Raw genomic sequence first — 21,722 nt, forward strand, 5'->3', positions numbered from 1 at the left:
CAGCCTTTGGAATGAACGTTTCCTAACAGCCCCCCTACGGATCTTTCTACACAGCCGCACATATCCAGGAGCTCGCGTCAGAGTGTTCCAACGTATCCCGCTTAAGCCCTAGCAGATCATACATCAGATGTAGGTAATTCACTGCCATTCACTCCGCTCCTTCCACCTATATAATATACAGTTCCTGCAATTTTCTGTTAAAATTCCTGACTTAAAACAGAGAAAGGGAAAGTCTCTGGGGATCATTTCTATGAATGGACTGTTACATCTTGAACAGCAATATTGCTAATAATTCAACTGCCAGTTATGTTGGATTTTATCCTAATTTTATTTTTACTAGCGCTCTGCCTATCAGCACTGAGGTATAAATGTGTTTTCTCCTTGGCTTAGCTGAACTGCGGTATCACGCTTTCATATTGTATTACTGAGACAATATTATGACTGGATCGTTTGTGATACATTCAACAGTTTTCCATAACTGTTCAACAACAGTTTACTAATATTAATGTAACTTTTTATTGTGGTTTAATGAATAATTGTCAATTTTTCAAGCATTAAAACATCATTAATTGTTAGGGTACAATGTAATTTGAATAATACTGAAATACAGAATATGTTTATGATGGTCGTATTTAAAACTGATATATATATACCATTTGTGCATATAATGAATTGTTATAATTTGAAGTCACATTTTTAAATGTTATTCCCAAGCAGGGATTAGTCAGTGAGTGGCCCAATCACCATCCATTCACCACTCTTTGCTAGAGTAGATCTTTCTCAAATGCTGACAGGGGGGAACTGTGATCATGTCACTCACTGAGCAATTAGTGACCATTTCCTCTTGCAAGTGTCATGGGGATTGGTGGCGAATGACAGCTCCCTCGAACTACTTATTTTATTTTGACACCCATGACCCATCCTAGTAAATGGGTCATGAACAACCTTGCTGAAGCCACGCCCATACCCTGATATACATTGCTCATTCTGAGAACTGAAAACTTAGTGTGTCCTGCCAAAAACAGGACTAGGGAAGATATGATTTGGTAAACTTACATTTCACCATACATGCCAACTTTTAAGATTTCTCCGACCCGGAAGACGGGAGATCCGGGGGAGAAGTCATGTGACAAGGGGTAGGAGGGTGGCGTGATGACATCGTCGCGTCACCATAGCCCCAGCCCCACTATAAAATGCCAAAATTCACGGCATTGAATGGAGGGGCCGGGCTTAATAGTGTCATTAAGTTCCCCCCCCCCATTCAATGCCGTGAATTTCGGCGATTGCGGGAGCTTTGCCTACTCTTCTGTTAGTCTGTGAGGACTCCCCGAAATTCCGGGAGAGTAGGCAAGTATGCATTTCACCCATAACTTAAACTGTGCCCACAGTGGTCAAATTATAATGAGCAATATTAGAATTACTGCTTGACGTTATCAAGTATTAATATTTGATCAAAATCTCTCTCAGGTACGTTTCTTGCACTTAGTAGGAAAGGCCAATAAAAATGCACATGTTCAGTTTAATGTCAAATATAGAGAAAAAAGCATTGCATATGTGTGCTTAAACTATAAAAAAAGAAGTAAGGCAGGCTTGCAGGCAAGGTCATTGTCATCAAATGACTAAAAAAAAGCAGAATATTAATTAACTCTTCCACAGCACTAAAAAAAATATATAATTAACAGAAAACTTCAGACTGTGATCAGAAGAAAAATATTTAATTCCATATTTATAAACTTTGCTAAAACTTTATGCAACATATTCACACAAACCAACAATAAAAAATAAAGAAAATAGTTTTAAATATGTAAAAAAATATTTATAAAAATCACAATAATATTGAGTTTTCAGTGAGATTTTTTCTCTTTTTCAATGAAGGCTGACAATGGAAGATCTAAGGCCTCATAAACGGGTGTTCTAAAAGCTTTGATGCCGATAGTCCAAAAAATGATGTAAGTAAAAGGACATATATGACCACATTTTCTGGCAAACATTTGTTTCACTCTGGATCACTTTCTAGATTGTCTACAGTATTTATAGGCATTAACGTTTGGTAAATTACAATGGCGCTATTGAGTGCTTATTCAGTACATAGTACACCATGCTTTTGGAAGGATCTGAGTGGGGAGAGGGAGCAGAGAACTGGGCTGATATTATAGACATTCAATTTATTTGCTTGGCAAGTGAAAGGACATTGGAGGAAGTCGAGACTTCCACCACTAGTGCTCAGCAGTGCAGAAGCATTTTTGTACTTGCGGGTCTGTTTGGTGAACTGGAGCTGCATTGTTTTGTTGTAGAAATAGGAAGCCTTATCAGGGCAGGACAGGGTAGTCATCAGAAAAATTAGTTGGTTTAGTGAAAATGAGAAGTGGATGAGGTCAAGAAAATGTAGGTGTCACTGTGTGTGTGTGTGTAGATTTGGGTGCAGGGGGTAGCATGAGGTACATTGAGGCTGAAGGAAAGGAGGTTGTGGTCTGAGAGCGGGAAGACCAAGTTGTAGAAACTAGGAATGGAACGGAAGCCAGAGAAGACAAGGTCAGATGAAGTCCACTGGAGAGTCCAAGGGAGGAAGTAAGTGAAAGAAGTTTTGTGGCAGACAGTGAGGATGTCAATTGGAATGTTGAAAACATCTAGTATGAGAGTGGGTAGATCAAAGGTTAGAAACCCAAGTGAGTCAAGCAGCAATGCTGTCAAGACAACGGGAAACTGGACCTGGGGGGAGCGATAATTGGAAGTAGTTGAAAAATGTTGGGGTGAGCGTGAGCAGATAGTGGAGATTCCAGGTGCCTAGGGTTGGGTGAGATATAGTCAGCTGCCATGAGAAGGACCAGGGTGAGGAAAGGGACATGTGAGGAAGATTTGTGGGTGCCAGGTTTGTTTCTGCTAATGTAGGCTGGTAAGAGTGATGGGTACAGAAAAAAAAAAAGTTAATTGTTCAGACTAGATTCACTGAGAATAAAATGCACAAAAATGAATACACATTTTATCACAACTCTTTGTAGTAGGTCATATACTTATTTATAGAATTATTTACATTTTAGAATTTTTTAAGTGCATTGTGTTACATTTTTACAGTTCTGGGTGATATTTTCAGACCTCCGGGTATTTTACACCAAAATTAGGTGCTATCACAGTTAAAGACAGTTTCATATTCCGATGCAAGTTGATTTATTTTAGTACGTACAGTATCTGAAGTGAAGAAATGGACCACAATGATTCAATTTTAAATTCCAAGTCTGTGCAATTGCTATTTTAACTTAAAGGGGGATAATTAGTTTTGAAAATCTTTGATGTCTAACTTATATTGGTGGCAGCATTTCAATAATTCATTAGTACCTATAAATGTACCAGTTTTAGCAACTGAAGTCAGTTAAATGAGGCAAAGAAGCTAAAAATGGAGGAATAGAGTGTAAAATTGTAATAAAAGAAGAAGGGAATGTGTCCCAATCCTGTGCTTTCATAGGGGTGTCGCCTATTGGCCAACTTTCATTTTTGGTGTGCAGGTGTGGAGAGGGGCGTGGCAAAGTGAATGGCATCATTTTGGCCCCGTGGCGAAATGCAGAGATTGTGACGTTCTACTGCAGACACCGGTTCCAAAATGACGCTATTCAAGACCCCCGCCCCGTCCTCTTCGCTAGGAAGTGGCCAGGATGCAGGAAAATGGCCCAGGAGTCCAGGACACAATGCACCAAGACCTTCAGAAAAGAAGACTAAACTGTTATGGGCCCCATATATGCAAAATAAATTATCTATAGTTAAGCATATAAATAAATAAACAAGGTATAGTACCTCAATATTAATAATAACAACATTAACTTCTATCATCTGTAAGATAGCCACATAATTCTTCAAAGTCAAATGTATGTGACCAAAGTCAAATTAGTAACATAGTTAAAATGCTAGTGCTTCACAGTTTGAATAAAGTTAGTAATGCACAATGTAGCATATTCCCATCACTAAGAGCATTAAAGGAAATAAATCCCTATTTAGGAGTACAGTATCAGAAGTGTTTATATTTGTATAATACATGGATACCGTCCATTGACATTGCTGTAAATATCTGTACAATATGTGCATTCGGACATCAGAACATGGCGATTATACATCCTAATGCAGTGACCTGATGAAAGGCCACGTGGGAGTCCCTCTAACCTTCAAATGGGGAGCACATTCTAACAGTAATAAGTTAAAACAGTACAAAAATACAAAATTTATTCACAGACAGAGACACTTATCTGTACAATGTGCTTTACAAAGCCTTGCACATTATACAGCTGGCGTCTCCTTAAATTACCACCTAACACCACCAATAGTAGTGTCGCCCATTAGTGACGTGATGGTTGGCTGCCGGGATCTTTATTGCTCTGAAGTCTATTTTTAAAGCAGTGGGTGTAATGAGTCTGTTGGGTATGCCAGCTTAGATGTCATCACGTCGGGGTATGCCTTGTTGGTGTTTACATCATCGCAATGCCGTACCCAAAACCACTAATGCGTCTGGCTAATTATACCCAAAGCCCAGACCCTCCTAATGTCTAAACTTCGTTTGCTTTACCACCATCAACGTCCACCCAGGCAACCTCTGGCTCCACAAACTGAGAAACGGAATACAAACATTGGTGCAGTCACATAATAAACAGCTCTTACACTTTGGTGCAGTGTACCGCAAAATTACCCTCAAAATGTTTTTAGAATAAGCAGTATTTCAATATTGTTTTCCTTTAAGTCTTCTTTGGCCATATAACACATTGATTATTATTTTTTGTGTCCTCAGTAAGAAATTAACTTTTGCGCACTGGGAGAAAATAAGCTGAAGATGAAATTGGCAGTTGAAGTACAGAGATAGACACATATGCCCAGGTGAATGAACTGAAGTACTTGTAATAGAAAAAAAAATGGTGCTTAAAACCTCAGGGTAATTACCAGTTTTCAGATGATTGGCAATCAAGTAATTAAACTGTACTCGCTATGTTTCATCAACATAAAATGTGTTCGTTGTTAAGAAAAAAATGATTTTGAGTATTCATTCTACTGGGAGCAAAAGTTGTCAGCACATAATAGAAGTAAAGCAATTAAAATGCATTAGACTGTAACCAGCCATGAGACTGTGATATTAGCTATGTCATCGTGATTTGCTCAAAATGTGTAGCTCTCGCAGACCCCTTGGCTTCAGTGCAATATCCGAACTGGGGGTCTCCAAAGCTATCTGCACCCACTCAGGTGCCCAATAAATAATACAGCCTTAGGACCTGATTCATTAAGGAGCGTAACTGTCGTTTTTTGCATATAATGCGCACAATTACTCTGCGCATGCCCAGAACTGGCTACAGAACGCAACAATGTTCAATGCCCCTTCTAGTGCAAAAGGACACTTATGACAGGCCTACGATTTAAGGCAGGGACCAGGGTGGGAAGGGGCGTGTGCCCTTAGTCAGGCAGTGTCCGATCCAAGCTCTGGGCATCTCTAAAGTACTTGTTTATCATCCGTATCTCTTGCGTCAGCTACAAGTTGAACTGCTGATTACTAGTGATGACGGTATGTATGTCTGCTAGAACATGTGTTTGCAATCAGGAACAACTGTAAACTTTTATTTTATGTACAGTTGACATTAATGACTATATTATTAACAGGTGACATAAATTGTATAGGTTTTTTTTTCCTGTGTTCTTTTGTGAGTTTATATTCCTCATGTGTATTGGACATATCCTGCAGTGTCCTGCCTAATAAAGCAGAGCAGTCCTACACCCGTATTCAACACCACACGTATCTTCACATGCATGATACTGCTTCATGTTAATTTTTAAAAAAATGCAAACTACGTTACTTTTGTATACCTTAATGAATTAAACCCTTAGGGGGGTATTCAATTGTCCGCGAGTTTATTTTTTAGACAGCGTTAAGTCATTTTAACGCTGTTTTTTATCATTTTCGAGCGGGTTAACTTTACCCACGATTCAATTCCATTTTTAACGCTACTTTTTTTCATGAAACGGTCCTCTCGCGGTCCAGTAGAAAGTCTATTGAAAGAATAGAGTGTGCGAGAGGCAGCCATGTTAAAAGCTATTCAATTGTTTTTTACTGTGGCGCGTTAAACAGGCAAATATGTTGTTTGATATCGCACCTCCTTGGGGTGTGTTAAAAATAAAAAACCTTTTGAAAAATATTTGAAATCATGTAATAATGTAAAAAAAAAGTTAAAATATGTTTATCACTAATGCCTAATATGTAAAAGTTGATTTTCTTGTGAAAAAATAATGAAATAAAAAAACATTAAAAAAAGTTAAATAAAATCACTAATTCATTATATTTATGTATGTTTTTGGTACAAATATGAATGCAGTAATGTGTTTTGACATGGTATAGATGATTCTATGGTAAAAAATAGTTCAATAAAAAAATATGCTAAAGAAAGTACTGTAATGTAGATATTATCAATGTGTAATGTAATATAATGTATGAAAATGTATGCAAAACCTTTTTTTTTGTGCTAAACATGACCACGTTAAAACTCCCCTTCACTCCCCTAAAAACTCGCAAACACAATGATTAACGTGCGGGGGCAGCGATCCCTCTTTTACAATTGAATTGCACAAGTTTTTGCGCTGCGTTAACTAAAAAACGGTCGCTATTGCAGTTAAAAACTGCAGACAATTGAATACCCCCCTTAGTGTGAAGCTGTAATGTATACTGCATACTGTGTAATGGAATGGTTTGCACATCAACCAGGTGTACTTGTCTGACGAGTAGAAAACAGCATCCAATCCTACAACACTTCTATTTTGAGCATTTAGAAAACCACTTACACTTTAATTGTGAAAACAAGCTCAAAAGAGTTTAAAACAGAGAGCATTATTTGTAGTTCTGGCATCATTTCCTGCACATTTGTTATTATCTATCAAGAGAGTCATTGAAGTAAACATCTGAAAAACAATGCCAAGTATTTTTTGCCTGTAGAAATTAGACAAAGAATCATTTATCCATGTAAAAATAGATTTCTACATTTCCGCTATCAGGACTTGTTTGCTTAAAAATAGAAGCGGAAAATAAATATTTTGAAATCTTTATTGCAGCTTATTTTTATGCAGGATTTTTATGCATTACATAAGCCAAAGATAAGTCAAATACAATGTTTTGAAAATGTGGGATAAAGAGACGTGTCATATGTCTCTTAGAAGGACTTAGATATTTGTTTAGAATAAACCAACTGTTTATTTCTACGTTCCAGGAGACCCTCCAATTAATTTCTTCATCAAGGCCCCTGTCCTGCTACTTTATTAGGGAAGCGGGCAGGATGCTCTAGGGTGGCTTACTGCCACAGGAGGTCTCCATGAAATTTGTGAGTCTCCAGGACATTCCGGGAGTAAGAATTCCATACTTATGGAATAAATACATACATATGATTGAACTTGCAGAGTGAAACAGGGGTAATAGTAGGACTGAGAGATGCTTTGTTCAAGAGTTACTGTTGGCAATGCTAAGAAACAGTTCTAACATATTTTATAATAAAACGGCCACTTGAACCTGTCACGCCATTGATTTGCACTGGTGACAGTGAGAGCTGACATGGAGGAAGCAGCAACTGTTTCATAATGCTCCGGATCTAGCTTTATGTCCTGTTGAGATTCAGCCGTAGCCCCAACTTTTATAGAATACGAGGTAGGGACATAGGTGAAGCTCAGCACGTCATAACGCAGAGATTAGGACTGTACATGAACGGAGCAGCCAGCTTGTAGGGAGGTTACACATCACAGAGGGAGAGCAGAGAGCTGAGGTCTGAGCGGCAAGCAGCGCTTTGACAGGCACATGGTGGCATTTTGTGGCAAGTAGGAAGTCTAAGTGCCATGTGAGGACAGTTTTCTAAGTGGGAGCTTGAGGGCATGGGGGAGCTTTGGTGCAAGTAGGGTGTCAAACTGGCATGTGGAAAGTGATTGGCATTTGGAGAATTTTTGGGATGAGTAAATGGCTGACGTTGGGTTCGAAAGTCAGTTTGGGGACGTTTTTTCATTTCTGCGTTTTAGGGCAACGTGCCACCCTTTTTTAAGATTAGAGGACCCCCATGCAGTCCTTGAATCAGGTTGCCTATCACTGCTGTAAACATGTAATCAATTCAAGTCACCAGTACAACTGAGAGGAAGAACTACAGACACAATATAGAACTATACAGAAGAGGAAGGTAGAACTATTATGACAAGTTAACAACCTAATGCAAGAGCCATGATTCACACCGCAAAGTCAACCAGCACCTTCAATTGTGCTCTTTCTTTAAAGGTAAACTATATATAATTTAATTTATTTATATACCTTTTGCTATAAATTTCCAATAAAACAGAAAGTGGCTATTTAACTAACAAAGTTTGGAAATGCCATAGAAAGCAATCAGCAATTGACTGATCTGGTGCATGTTAGACAATAAAAGTAAATGTCTGGATCACTAATGTGGTAACTGCATTTTATAAGTAAATATTGCTTCCTTTGTTTATGTAAAATGAAAAATCCAAACAACATAAACAGAATAATGCAATTAAGGACAGAGAAGTACCAACAGTAATGGCAAAGTGCACATTTGCAACAAGGCGAAGATGGCCAACTTGAGTTGTACTATATAAGGGGCAATGCGCCACTGCATGGTATACTGGGCAAGGGTGACTAAATAAATAATGAACTTGGAATATATATTGGACAGTGGAGTCTAAATTATATGCAGAGAATTAGTACAGCATAATATGAGGGAAGGTGTTGGTAAACGTGTTGGCAGCAAAGATGGTGCATGTGCTTTTTCACTAGTACACAGGAAGCTCTACCTACAACACTGACTCACTAGCCAAATCATCGTAAATGAAACCTTGATTAGCATTAACAAAGCAATACCCTTCCCGCAAGCATCTATCCGATTCGTGGTGCCATATAAGTACTACCTCATTTACAAAGTGCATTTGATTTGCATCAAAGAACAACTTAGTTCTCCCCTTCTCCAAACCTGACCAGTATTAAGTAATAAGTACTGTAAGATATATAAAGGAGAGAGGCTGGCACTGTAGTCATTCTGTTCAATCAGCCCAACTGCCATATTAATAAGTCGCATAGGATGATATGAGTCATTCCAGATCCAGCCTACATCCTGTACATCAGCCCTATCAGTGCTTCTTATAGTCAGGAGAGGAGGGGAGATAACAAGTGGGCAGTGCTATCACATACAGTGCAGAGGGGCCCTCTACTGGGAGAACGAAGGAGAGAAAATGATTTTTAATTTAGAAAATTCCAATGATAGGTTCACTTTAAGTTTAATTGTAGAACACTAAAATATAGAATTTGAATAAAAACAACAAAAAAACAAAAGAATACAAAATCCTATTACATAAAGTACCATCTAGCAATACTCTTATTATTATCTCAATTCATTCAGTTGGTGGATGATTTATTGAACAGGAAAGTCGCAATAAAACATATGTCATTTAATTTTAACATGCTGCATGGCAGATGCTTGAGAAAATGTAAAATAATATTATACAGTCTTCAATTTTATTCTTTCATAGAATTCAGAAAATTGAGTGTCAATCTTTTTTGACATTCTTGATAAATGTTTGCAACCAGCTAGCAGTCTAATAATTAAATATGCATTGCCATAGTGTATCTGTTCCTCCTTAACGACCCGTACTGACATCATGGGGTATACTTACTAAACTGCGGGTTTGTAAAACTTTTAATGTTGCCTATAGCAACCAATCAGATTTTAGTTATCATCTATTCAGAACATTCTACAAATTGATAGCTAGAATCTGACTGGTTGCTATATGCAACATCTTCACTTTTTCAAACCCGCAGTTTAGTAAGTATACCCCCATGTCTGTGTACTCAGAACAGCGCCCCAGAATTAGAGGCACAGGCAATATTGACTTCTACTTATCTAATACATTCCAGTGTGAAATAAAATAACCCACAAGTTCAAAAAGAAAAAAAGGCCACAGTTATAAGACATGGAGGAGACAAAGAACATAGATACCATAATTTGTATGAATCAATATTTGTGGTGACAGCTTTACTTTAAGGGAAAACTGCAGCAAATTATTTTTCCATGAACCCAAGCTAGCAGTCTTCCAAACCCAAGACCATTTTAGGAGGTACCATCAGGGCCGTAACGAGGGTGGTGCGGGCGGTGCCGTCGCCCAGGGCGCAAGGCCAAGGGGGCGCAATAGCCGCCCGCTACCTGCCTCCATACCTTCAGCCCTTAAGTTCCGCTTAAGGGCTGAAGAGAGAGAGAGAGAGAGCGAGAGAGAGAGAGATTAACATTAACTTACAAGAGCTTGGTGCTTCTGCCCTCAAGTACCGCAGTGGAACGCGTTCCACTGACAGGAAGTTCAGCATTTGAAATGCAAGTTTGCGTTTCATATGCAAAAATCCAAATTTCCCTATACTACAGGTCACTTTCTTATTTTACATCAGTTTATATTTTAAACTGAATTACCTTCTAAATCAGCTTTTAAACCCATGCAAACACTTTTAAATACTTTTTTTATCTTCACCACCTGCAACAGTGGCCCTTTATGAATAAATACATTATGTAACTAATATCCAAAACTACTGTAACTATTATTACTTGTCTCTCTCTCTCTCTCCCCCTCCTCCAGTACAGTTTATGTAAAATAAATATATACTTTGTCCTCTACATAAAACAACTAAACTTATGAATTTCTTCAACAGTGTTGTACAGAGAACTCATTTACATCACTCCCACAGACACATTCTTATTTGAGTACTAAGTGCATGAAATATTAGAATACCTTTCTCTATATATTTTTTACATACTTTAAATGGTCATTAGGGCAGAGAGCTGGTTGTTAATTTATTTCAATATCACCACTGTATGTATATGTGTGTGTGTGTGTGTATGTATATATATATATATATATATATATATATATATAATCATCATTTGCAAATATGTGTAACATAATTCTTTCAGTAAAGTGCTAGCCACACCCATATATTAGATTGGCCACACCCACTTGTCAAGTGCCACTCCCATGTAGATGGGGGGCGCTGGTGCCCTGTCTCGCCCAGGGCACTAAAATGTCTAGCTACGGCACTGGGTACCATACATACACTCATGATTATCCAGGCAATATAGCCAAGAAAATTTGAAATATAATATACCTCTAAGATTCTAGCAGCTGGGGGTAGAAGTCCCCTTTACACTTTATAGAATAGAACATCCTCAAATTGTGTGGTGTTGTAAGAGTGCCCCAGAGTTTTAGTTACAAATTCCTGGTGAGCACCCCAGGGTGTTTTTTCTGCTTCAGTCAAATAACGATCTCCTGGATGTAGCTTAAAGACCATTTAATTGATAGGCTGTGATACTATTCCATTCTTGAAAATATTTTAACTTCCTCAAAGCTGAACAAACACATTTACATCTAGATCATTAGAAATTAAATAAAAAGTATAATTCTGGATGTAAATATACTTTACATGTTGTAGGAGTTGTGACAAAAGAGGACAACATCCAAAGAGTAATCAAGACTGAAGAAAGGAAAGTAGATAGAATCTTACCATCATGATTGGGATTTCCTAAGGTCCAAGGTTCATCGGAGTCAAAATGTGTATCGCCTCCTATTCCAGGTCCTGGGAAATAGGCATGTGCCAGAAACCCCCCCTCGCCATCAAATGGGGAGCTGTCTCCATGGAAACCAGATGCAAAGATAATGGTAATGTCCACTTCCCGTTTGCCATTTTCTAATTCATTGTAGGGGACTTCTTCAAATGTCAATGGAGTTACATTCTGCCAAACATCAAAGGCACGGCGAATGGCTTTACGTGTTTCGGTATCTCCCACTTTTGGAGTGACGTTCTTTATACTACGAAACAAAACACATGATCATATATATTACAGCTAAATCATGAACCTGTAATAAAAGAATGTTATAACAATTACAGACCTGGGTACAGGTTGCCATACCTTGACAATAATACAGTCACATTATGTAGCATAAAGCTATTGTATTTTAAGATTTTGCAGAACCTGATTTTAAACTTTTCTGGAATCTTCATTTTTTTCTTAGACTACAATTTCCTGCATTTTACACTATAAAATTTACCTAGATACGGTATTCTGTACTGGCATAGTCATAGCAAAAGTTACTAAATACTTTTTATACAGTTGTACAGGGCTAGATTGCGCCATCAGGACCCACCCAGCTCGGCCTGATGAAGGAGTTGCATCTTTAAGGCCCCCCTATTAACTAGAAAAGAAGGCAGGATCCAGGATAGCAACTTAGTTTCCCGGGATTCCAGGAGAACTCCCTGAAATTTGGGAGTCTCCCTGAGATTTCAGCTGAATAGGCAACTTGATATTCCTTTAACGCTTTCATAGGGCAAAAACTGTAAATTTGGCATTCATATAGTACTGTATGTCAATATTTTATTTTATTTTCAGCAGCCTAAAATGGTAAATCACAACTTATATAACTGAGCAAGAAAAAAATCTTCACTATCCAAACACAAAAGACAAATAAAAATAAAACAATAATAACCGAATTTCTAGGCAGTAATTTTCCTGTGTTTTATGATTTTCAACAAAAAAAAACCTATATTTAATTATCTGGCATGATCAATCTCATCTGGCTCCAGGAATCAATGAACAGTCTGTCTAACTGTGGTTTGCTCAACTCATTGATCTCAGCAGGTCTCACATCCTTTGTGTGTCAATCCCAATGAAGGTGATGAGGATCTATCCCTGGCGTAATCTTGTGCCTGAAACTTTGAAACACTATTTTAATTCAACATATTTTTAAGACATTTCATTGGTTGTAGATAGAACTGGACAGAGTATTTTTCCATTTAGGGACATGAGGAATAATTAATTATCATCATCATCAACTTTTATTTAAATATCGCCAGCAAATTCTGTAACATTCACAGTTATTATGGCGTTGGACAGTGATAGGCAACCTGTAGTTTCCGCATGGGCGGCCCTCTAATGCAACCTTTAAACGGGACCGCACATTGCCTGTAATCTCAGTAATATTTTAAAACAACATATTTAATCAAAGAAACAGACACTTATCTGTAATAACATATCAGTTTTTATTTATTTCACAGTTTAATCTGTAATTTTTTTTCCCAGTCTATAGTAATCCCCTCTTGTGGCCAACGTTTGCCTATGAAATGTTGTAGATAACGAGTAAACCGGCGATCTTTATAGGTTATAAATAGCTACTTCACTTCCTTATAATTATTCATGAAGCATATTGCAATATCCATTTATATTTATTTTTTCCAAAGCGTGCATTTAAATAATCCGATGTGGATGATTGTTACTATAGCATCATGACACTCTGTAGCTGTGTCACTTTTCATAGGACATCATTCTAATAAAGATGTCTGTGATAATAACATTTACATGCCACCCTTTTACAATGGAGAGGAGAGCCATAGAGATTAAAAGCCCCAGATGATAAAGATGGTTAAGGTATTTAACATTGCCTTCCAAGCTTCACTGGTGAGATTCATTCAGATGCAGGTTCCCAAAAACACAAGCCGTCCTAATCAGCTAATTATGGTATACTACACAATTTGTCAGGGTCTCATAAAAATAAAAAGCTTACCATTCTCTGTGATTTGTTACACCTGAATATTTTCATTCCAGCTGGCATCAATCAAAGCATAAGCTGGAATAAAGGCTCTTTGCTGTTTCTTTCCAGCTCACAGTATGGCTTATTGAAATAAATGAATCGCTTCTAGTCAAATATAGATTTCATTGTCTGTTTCTCTTTTTTCCCCAGAAGCTTCCCATTGGGTTATTTCATTAATCTCTTTGCAGTTTGTCTGCTTTCTAGACGTGGTTTGTTAATTTGTAACCTTAGAAAGAAACGCTGCCTGAATACGTGAATTGTAGACACTGTGCATGAGGGAGGAAGCACTTATTATACTTCTATTGACTAAATGTTATATATTTTCTACACATATTTATAATCTAACCTACATACCTATGTTCATATTACATGCTCTTTATAAATTGCTGTGGATTACAAATGTATATACTGAACACACACACACACACATATTTATATATATATATATATATATATATATATATATATATATATATATGTTCTCCCTGTGTTTGCGTGGGTTTCCTCTGGGTGCTCCGGTTTCCTCCCACACTCCAAAAACACACTAGTAGGTTAATTGGCTGCTATCAAAAATTTACCCTAGTCTCTCTCTCTCTCTCTCTCTGTCTCTCTGTCTATCTGTGTGTATGTTAGGGAATTTAGACTGTAAGCTCCAATGGGGCAGGGACTGATGTGAATGAGTTCTCTGTACAGCGCTGTGGAATCAGTGGCGCTATATAAATAAATGGTGATGATGATAGATGTATAGATGTATATATATATATATATATATATATATATATATATATATATATCACAACTGAATTTGGTTGAGATAAAATTGGGCACTTGTTAATTGCCACTCAAGAGATTTGATTACCAAAATTCCTGGAATGACCCCCCCACCCCCAACCCCCCCGGCAGTGTGCTGTACTTGTTGGTCCTCCTCTCTGGAGTGAATCTACGAGCTGGCAGCGGAGGGTAACAATGACCTCCTCAGGCTTCACACCAAATCAGCTTTCCCCCACTCTCCACATTTTTTACACCCTTCCCAGTCCCCTTGTTCTCCGCTCTCCATTCAAAGCCGCAGCGGTGATCAAACGGTTAACCAAATGAGAAGTGGGCAGAGTATTTTCAAGTGGAGTCCATATAATTATCAAGTACCTAAAATTGTGATCCTCGAGGGAGATATTTTCCTACACAGAGTCAATGTTCTCGTCAATAATCCAATTGAAGAGCACTGCAGCCAATCACTTTCACCGCTTTCTTTTCCTACAGAATGGCCACATCCAAGAACAATCGCAGGTCTCCACTGCACTCACTCTTGCCTTTGACCATTAATGTAAATATATGGTCTTTCTGGAGAACTTTGTATGCATACAGCGAGCAATGAAGTGTATCAAGCACACTGATTGCACTGCACTATAATTGCATATGTGCACAAAGGCAATTAATCCAATATGTATGTCTGCATTGCTGACTGCATGTTACCTGGCTTTATTTAGTATGACACCCAGTATCTACAATTACTGCAAAGATTCTAGATTGTAACCCCTGCATTCTAATACTGCAAGATTCCCTCTCTGCTAGCATGACATAGATTGATGCTATGGATCTGTGCAGACTCCAATGTGAATTAGTGTTTTATAACAGCCACACCTTTGCCTGCACTCAGTGAAGACAGGTATTAGGGCTTATTTATACATATGAGCTGGGAACATGGATAAAAACACATAAAAACCAACTTGAGCTTTAGACACACTTCATTGAAGCATTTCTTAACATTTTCCATATTCTTTTGATACATTGCGCCAATACATTCTATTGTACTGGTAGCAGTCGTCAATGTGTGAGACATAGATCGCGCTGCGTTTTAAAATTTAAAAACAAAAAAGATATAACATTTTATAACAGAATGGTGGAAATGTCACCATTGTCCTCTATGTAATGTCTTTATCATGCCCTTAGCAATGCTAGTGGTTTCTTCTTATTATTTATGGTACTGATCTGCCCAAATTGTAAGCTTTTTAAAGTTAAGGATCCACTATCATAAATATGTATATATGAATCAGTGTTGGAAATTGCAAGTCAAAGTGTTTTTATCTTGTGTTTAGTAAAATGCCACATGCAGAAAGCGTTATTAGATTTCCTGAACGTGTTTATTACTCTGCGGGATGTCTTCACAGATAGAAGTGTAATCACTACATCAGCTGTAACACATGTTCCTTAAGTTGATAAGTGATGGCTGTGTATTTTTAATCTCCTTGGAGAACATGCTATAATTTGAGGAGGGCAACAAACAGAGAACGTGAACAGTACATTATACAATAAAATTACTTTGAACTAATGTTCCTGAAGATACAATTCACAAAGTGTCTCCAGCCTCAGTGATGTAGGGAATGGATAGGCTGTATTCTTATAAATATTGGTTCATCCCACCAAACGGATGCCTCCAGGTAAAAGCAGTGGTGGGCAACAGAGAGCCCATGGGGCTTCACCCACGGTCCCTACTCAACTGCTCCAATTTGGATTTGTTCTCTGTTTAGTTATAGAGCAGAAGCCAACTTCTGTGTCACATGATTTTCTCTGCACATCACAGGGAGGTCACGTAGCACACCAGAGGAGGAGGAGGAAGTGCAGTGTGCCATAAAAGTATGTTAAATTGGGGAAGGTGTGAGAAGATATGTGGCTGAGGAGTGAGATACATGTGAGGGAGGTGTGAGAGACATGTGAGGGAGGTGTGAGAGACATGTGAGGGAGGTGTGAGGTACATGTGGAGGAGGTGTGAGGTACATGTGAGGGGGGTGTGAGAGACATGTGAGGTACATGTGAGGGAGGTCTGATGGGCACATGAGGGATGGTCTCAGGGGCAAACGCAGGATTTGTAGAGGAGGGTTTCCACACCACGCCACCAGTGGGCATGACCAGCATGCATGGGGGCGTGGTTATAATTTTAGACAGTGCTTGGCTGCTCTCCAACTCTTCCTATCCCCATAATATACATGGGCAATGCTGCGCGCACTACTGTTAGGTGCACACAGCTCTCCATTTTCAAGCAGAGCTGTGTGAAGCAGGAGCAGGGTCCAGCCACCTCAATTATACAGTGCCCCAGGCTTGGAGGGGAGTTTCCAGGCACTAGAAACCTCCCCTTGGTTTGCCTATGGGTCTGAGGAGGGTGTGGGCAAGTTTTGAGGAGCCTGTAGTAAGCATGTGAGGAGGTCTGAGTGGCATGTTGGAGGCATGTGAGGAGGTCTGAGTGGCATGTTGGAGGCATGTGAGGAGGTCTGACTGGCATGTTGGAGGTATGTAACGATGTCTGATTGGGATGTGTGGGAGTTTTGTGGGGCCTGTTGTGGTCTGCGGCATGTTGAGCTATTTTGGACAAATGGGAGGTATGAGTGACATGCAGTGGAATGTTGGAGCAAATGAGGGGCATTGTGGACTAAGTTATATGGGCGTGTCAAAGTCGTTTCCAGACTTTTGTTTATTCTTGAACTTACAGCTGTTTGAAGGTTGGCCTTTATAAGTATATCAGGTTGCCCATCACTGAATTAAAGCCTCAGAGATAAGATCTGAACTATGATTTATCCTCCACAGAGAAAAACAAGACTTATGGAATTGGGTTGTGTCATCTTACCACTGTTCACTGCTGGGCTCAGCTTTTAAAACTATAAACAGCCAGTTAGTACCTGACTTACTGGCACCTTTCTTCAAAATTGTCCTTTTTGACCATTAAGAATCATATTTAATAGGTAATTTGCTAACATAACCTGCACATTTTTCTTCCGGGTATTCACCCTTGCCCAGGTTTTCAAAGAGATCAAGCAATCAAACCTCCAAGCCTATCATTTAACAAGAGCAAAACAATTGGCACCACGATAGCACTTTCTAATGAAATGCCTAACATGTTGCTTTAGTTGATTCAATGCAATTACCTTGAAAGCGTCAATCAATTTTTTTTTAAGAGACTGTCTTAAAATCCACACCAAAGCTATAAAAATCTCATTACAGTGAAAGCACAAGTTCTGGCCTTGCAGGCAAATACCAAAATAGTAATTCACATTCAATATGTTCTCCAAGACTTTTCCTTTTAGGCAATTAACTGTATTCAGAGGACTTGGGATTTGTAATTTCATCTGACAAATTTGTTTTACAGATTATTTCCCAAAAATATATATATTTTTATTTCATGTAGAGATGAGCAAGTAATTTACATCAAATGTGTGCTTGTCCAAAATTTTCATAAGATCTGCCTTATTCACCAGTAACATATAATTATCTTAGCACTTATAATAATGTTCCTATCAGCAATGTATTGTCATTAACCAATCAGCAATTTGAACTTGGGCACAATCAGAGCATTAGTTTATCATGATATGAACTGGAACTTGGAGTCTTTACCCATCCAGAGCTCTGGCTACAATGATCCAATCAGAAACTCAGACAAATTTCAAAGCATTTTTATTGTTGCTTCAGGCAAGTTTGTATTCAGATTGATCAATATTGTTGATAATATCTGCCTCTCTGTCCTAAGTATATCCCAACCATCACTCACACAATAATAGAGACAACACAAAGCAGATGGGGGAGAAAATGGTGGCAGCTTTTTATTTAAAATCTCAGGTTTTCACCAGTTTATGGGGAGGAACGAACATACCAGAAGCAACCCACTGAACACCAGGCCATGTACACCGTGAGGGCTAATGATGGCTAATCCACAAATCCGGGTTAATGTTAATGGTGCCCCTCAAGTGGTAACCTGATGCTTCCTATTCTGGTGACAACTAAAACCACAGTATTATAACACAAACCATTGGTGAGCGAACGAACCCATATTTATATATGTATATATATATATATATATATATATATATATGTATGTATATATATATATATATATATATATATATTGTGGCAAGAGCCCGCTACTGCAGAAGCACACGCGTACAACTTCTTCCTTTTTATGGTTCTTTATTGTCGGGATGGTAATAATGTTTTGACCCCTTATACTTGCACAGCAATTATGGGGACCCTCAACGCTTACTATACATAGTCCAGCTCTCTGTCCAGATCAGCCAGCTAGCCCAGCGTTGATCTCCCTGAACAATGAAACAAGCAGGGCTTTATACCTGACACTCCTCCCACAGGCCTAGCTTGATGGACAGGTGACACACCCACCTTCTCTTTAAAAAGAAACGCCCATCCCTGGCTCTGTTTAGACTATCAGACCCACCCTGTCTGTTTGCGGAGAGGAAGCAGCTTTTAAATCATGTAAGTAAACCAATTTTAAACTACACATATGTTTTTACCTGGTTTAATCTCCACCTAGGTACATAACTGTGCCAATGTTTTACTCTACTTCCCTGCTTTCGCTGCATATTGCCAGCTAAATGCCTCCTTTTGTTACAATATATATATACATACAACAAAACAAGTGGGAGGGGGCGCCACATAGTATAATACTGTATACGATAATACAGAGATGTGTACCACAAGCCAGAGTTTTAATCACCAAGTGTGTATAGACACTCAGATAATATTGGTGAATCAGTAGGAAAAAAGATCAAAAGCACTCTAGAACACCAACACCATACCAATATATTGTGCGTACCAGATAAAAAATCTTTTAAGCTTATCTGTAGGTGTAAATGGTGTCTTCACGGATCAGATTAGACCTTTATTCCCCTTAAATATGGCAGGATGCTTTGCACAGTGTATATATATATATATATACACACACACACACACACACACAAAGGGCATGAGTCATTAAGGAGAGCAATGCATAAAAAAAGGAGTAATTTTGCACCTTGACAAAACCATGTTGCATTGGAGGGGGAGGTACATTTATAATGTGGGGACAGATTTATAGTTGGGGTAGGTTATGTCCTAGATATCAACATTAAATTTCAGTGTAACAATAAAGCTATCAAGTATTTGTGTGCTACATGAAAAAAAACAGCCAGTATTTAACTTATGTGCAAAATAATAATGTAATTTACGCCCCTGCATTTTTATTAGGCAATTTGATGACGTTACATGGCTTGTGTTATCAAATTTTAATCATATACATTGTACAAATTGTACAGGTGCTGCCCACTTTTAAACACCCTTCCCATCCCTCTCCTGTGTAGCAAATAAGTGTGATTGCTGCCCCAGGATAGTATCGTTTACTGTTACCGCATGCTTGGAGCCATGCTACCATGTAGAGATGCTCAGAATGGTGGCATTTCAATGGTTTACTTGAAGCGGTTGTGAAATGCAAGAGATTAAAACAGGTTCGACCATGTTTGAGGCTGCTCAGCAGTGTCCGAGCCTGTTCACGCATGGGTGAGCCACATGGCGCACATTCATACTCTAACCACCTCAAACAAGTTCAAGTTTAAATTGGTGGTTTCCTATTGCAACCAGAAGACCTGAAATGCGAATGGCAAGCCTCAAAGGAGTGTTCAAATTACAAAAAAAAAATATGTATTACTTAAATAGTTTTGTTTAAAACATTATTTAAAATGTTTTTTAAACAAAAGATTAAAACACAAACAAAAAACCCTAATGTGAATGGTGAATTTTGCACTAATGTGCGTTCCATAGCTCAGCTCAAACCTTTTGCACGCAAGAGGGAATAACGCACCATAAAGAAATCCATACATTCTCCTTACCTATATGTTATATGCTTGTGATGCCACCTCTGCCCTGTTAAGGCGTAACGTTTTCGGCGAACGCTAAATCTTGAACTACCTGCCTGGTCAGGCACGCCACATCGTGGTTTCTTCATCCAGCTGAAATAAAGAAATAAAATTGTTATACAAGCAATCATGGGACATCATAGGTAGGCCTCATAGGAGATGGTCACGGGCATTTAATGCATTGTTCCTTTTAGGATGAGACCTCATATAATACAAGTAGATTCTGCGTTAACATTCTGCCTTGTTGTGAACTAATAAAATATTTTGAATGTTATAGTTTTGAAAATTGAGAGAGATGTAGCCTGAGTAGAACAACGAGTAACCTGATGGTGTAGGTATACTATTTGAAAAGATACAATTTATTTAATACAAAACTTAGTGGATAATGTATCCATATTACACATCCTAATGATAATAGTTAACAGAAAAGTTCAATAACCATAGTTATGATCACAGGCATATGTCATCACAGACTTTATACTTTATTGATGCCACTTGCATATTACAGTATATGTATTAGTTCTGATGTATCTAGAAGAAGGTCAAAAGAAATGCAGTTGGCCAAGAAAGGAGTTTGGCCTCGATGGAAATGGGCGTGGCATTGGCACATTTGGGGAATGTTTTTTGTAGATCAAGTGTGTGGGCAGATCTGTCTACAATTCCCAATTGAGAATGTTGTGTGTTACTGAAAATGACTTTATAATCAGAGAGCTCTGACATCAGTATATAACAGTTGGGCTCCTGTAACTCTGACTCCTCCCCCTTGTACAGTCAATTTGGAACCTTCTCCCCGTAGCCACGCCCTTATAAACTGCTACCAAAGACAACCTCCCTCCTCTCACATGCATCCAACGCTCCTCTACAGCAGAGGTTATCACTGTATTGTCACCTAATACAGCATTTGGTGACAGTGATTATTTAGTGACATGATTAATAGTCTGGCAGCAAAACCTCCTCCAAGATCCCTCTTTCCTCTACATTGTTGTTTCTGGTTCTCAGATGGGTGTAGATTTGCAATGGACACCTTGATAAAATATACAATGGCTCATTTAATATTATTGGTGTAGTTCAGTGCAAATTTCGCATCTAAATTCAACCAATCAACAATTACCTTTCATCTCACTAACACAAGTTCGGCAATGAAAACACGTGTCTGACCAGTTACGCTGGTTTAATGCAAATTTTGTACCTAAATGCAACATTAGTATCTATTTTCTGGCTGATCTTGAAGTAGTCAGTTTGTAACAAGAGAACAGCTATTGAAATGCATGACAAATATACAGTAACAGGAGTCCTCACCTCATTGTGATTTGACTACATCAAGGAATGGAAGCAGGAAGAGAAATTAAACAAAAAAAAAAAACAGAACACTATTACATTTTATCATAATAACTTGTTACAATGGATTAGAATATTATAGACATTGACGACACT

The 21,722-nt window shown here is 38.3% G+C and overlaps 1 protein-coding gene across 1 annotated transcript in view; it reads right to left on the bottom strand.

The window, feature by feature from the left end:
• Positions 1–21,722, bottom strand: part of MMP16 (matrix metallopeptidase 16) — a 205,363-nt gene that overhangs the window by 60,885 nt on the left and 122,756 nt on the right. The window contains exons 3-4 of the mRNA XM_075213754.1: positions 20,262–20,381; positions 11,543–11,847 (exon numbers count right to left, since the gene is read on the bottom strand). Coding sequence (XP_075069855.1) covers positions 11,543–11,847; positions 20,262–20,381 — 425 coding nt within the window. The remainder of the gene's footprint in view (positions 1–11,542; positions 11,848–20,261; positions 20,382–21,722) is intronic.

Source organism: Mixophyes fleayi, chromosome 5 (genome assembly GCF_038048845.1).
Source record: "Mixophyes fleayi isolate aMixFle1 chromosome 5, aMixFle1.hap1, whole genome shotgun sequence".
In the NCBI taxonomy this organism is placed as follows: domain Eukaryota; kingdom Metazoa; phylum Chordata; class Amphibia; order Anura; family Limnodynastidae; genus Mixophyes; species Mixophyes fleayi.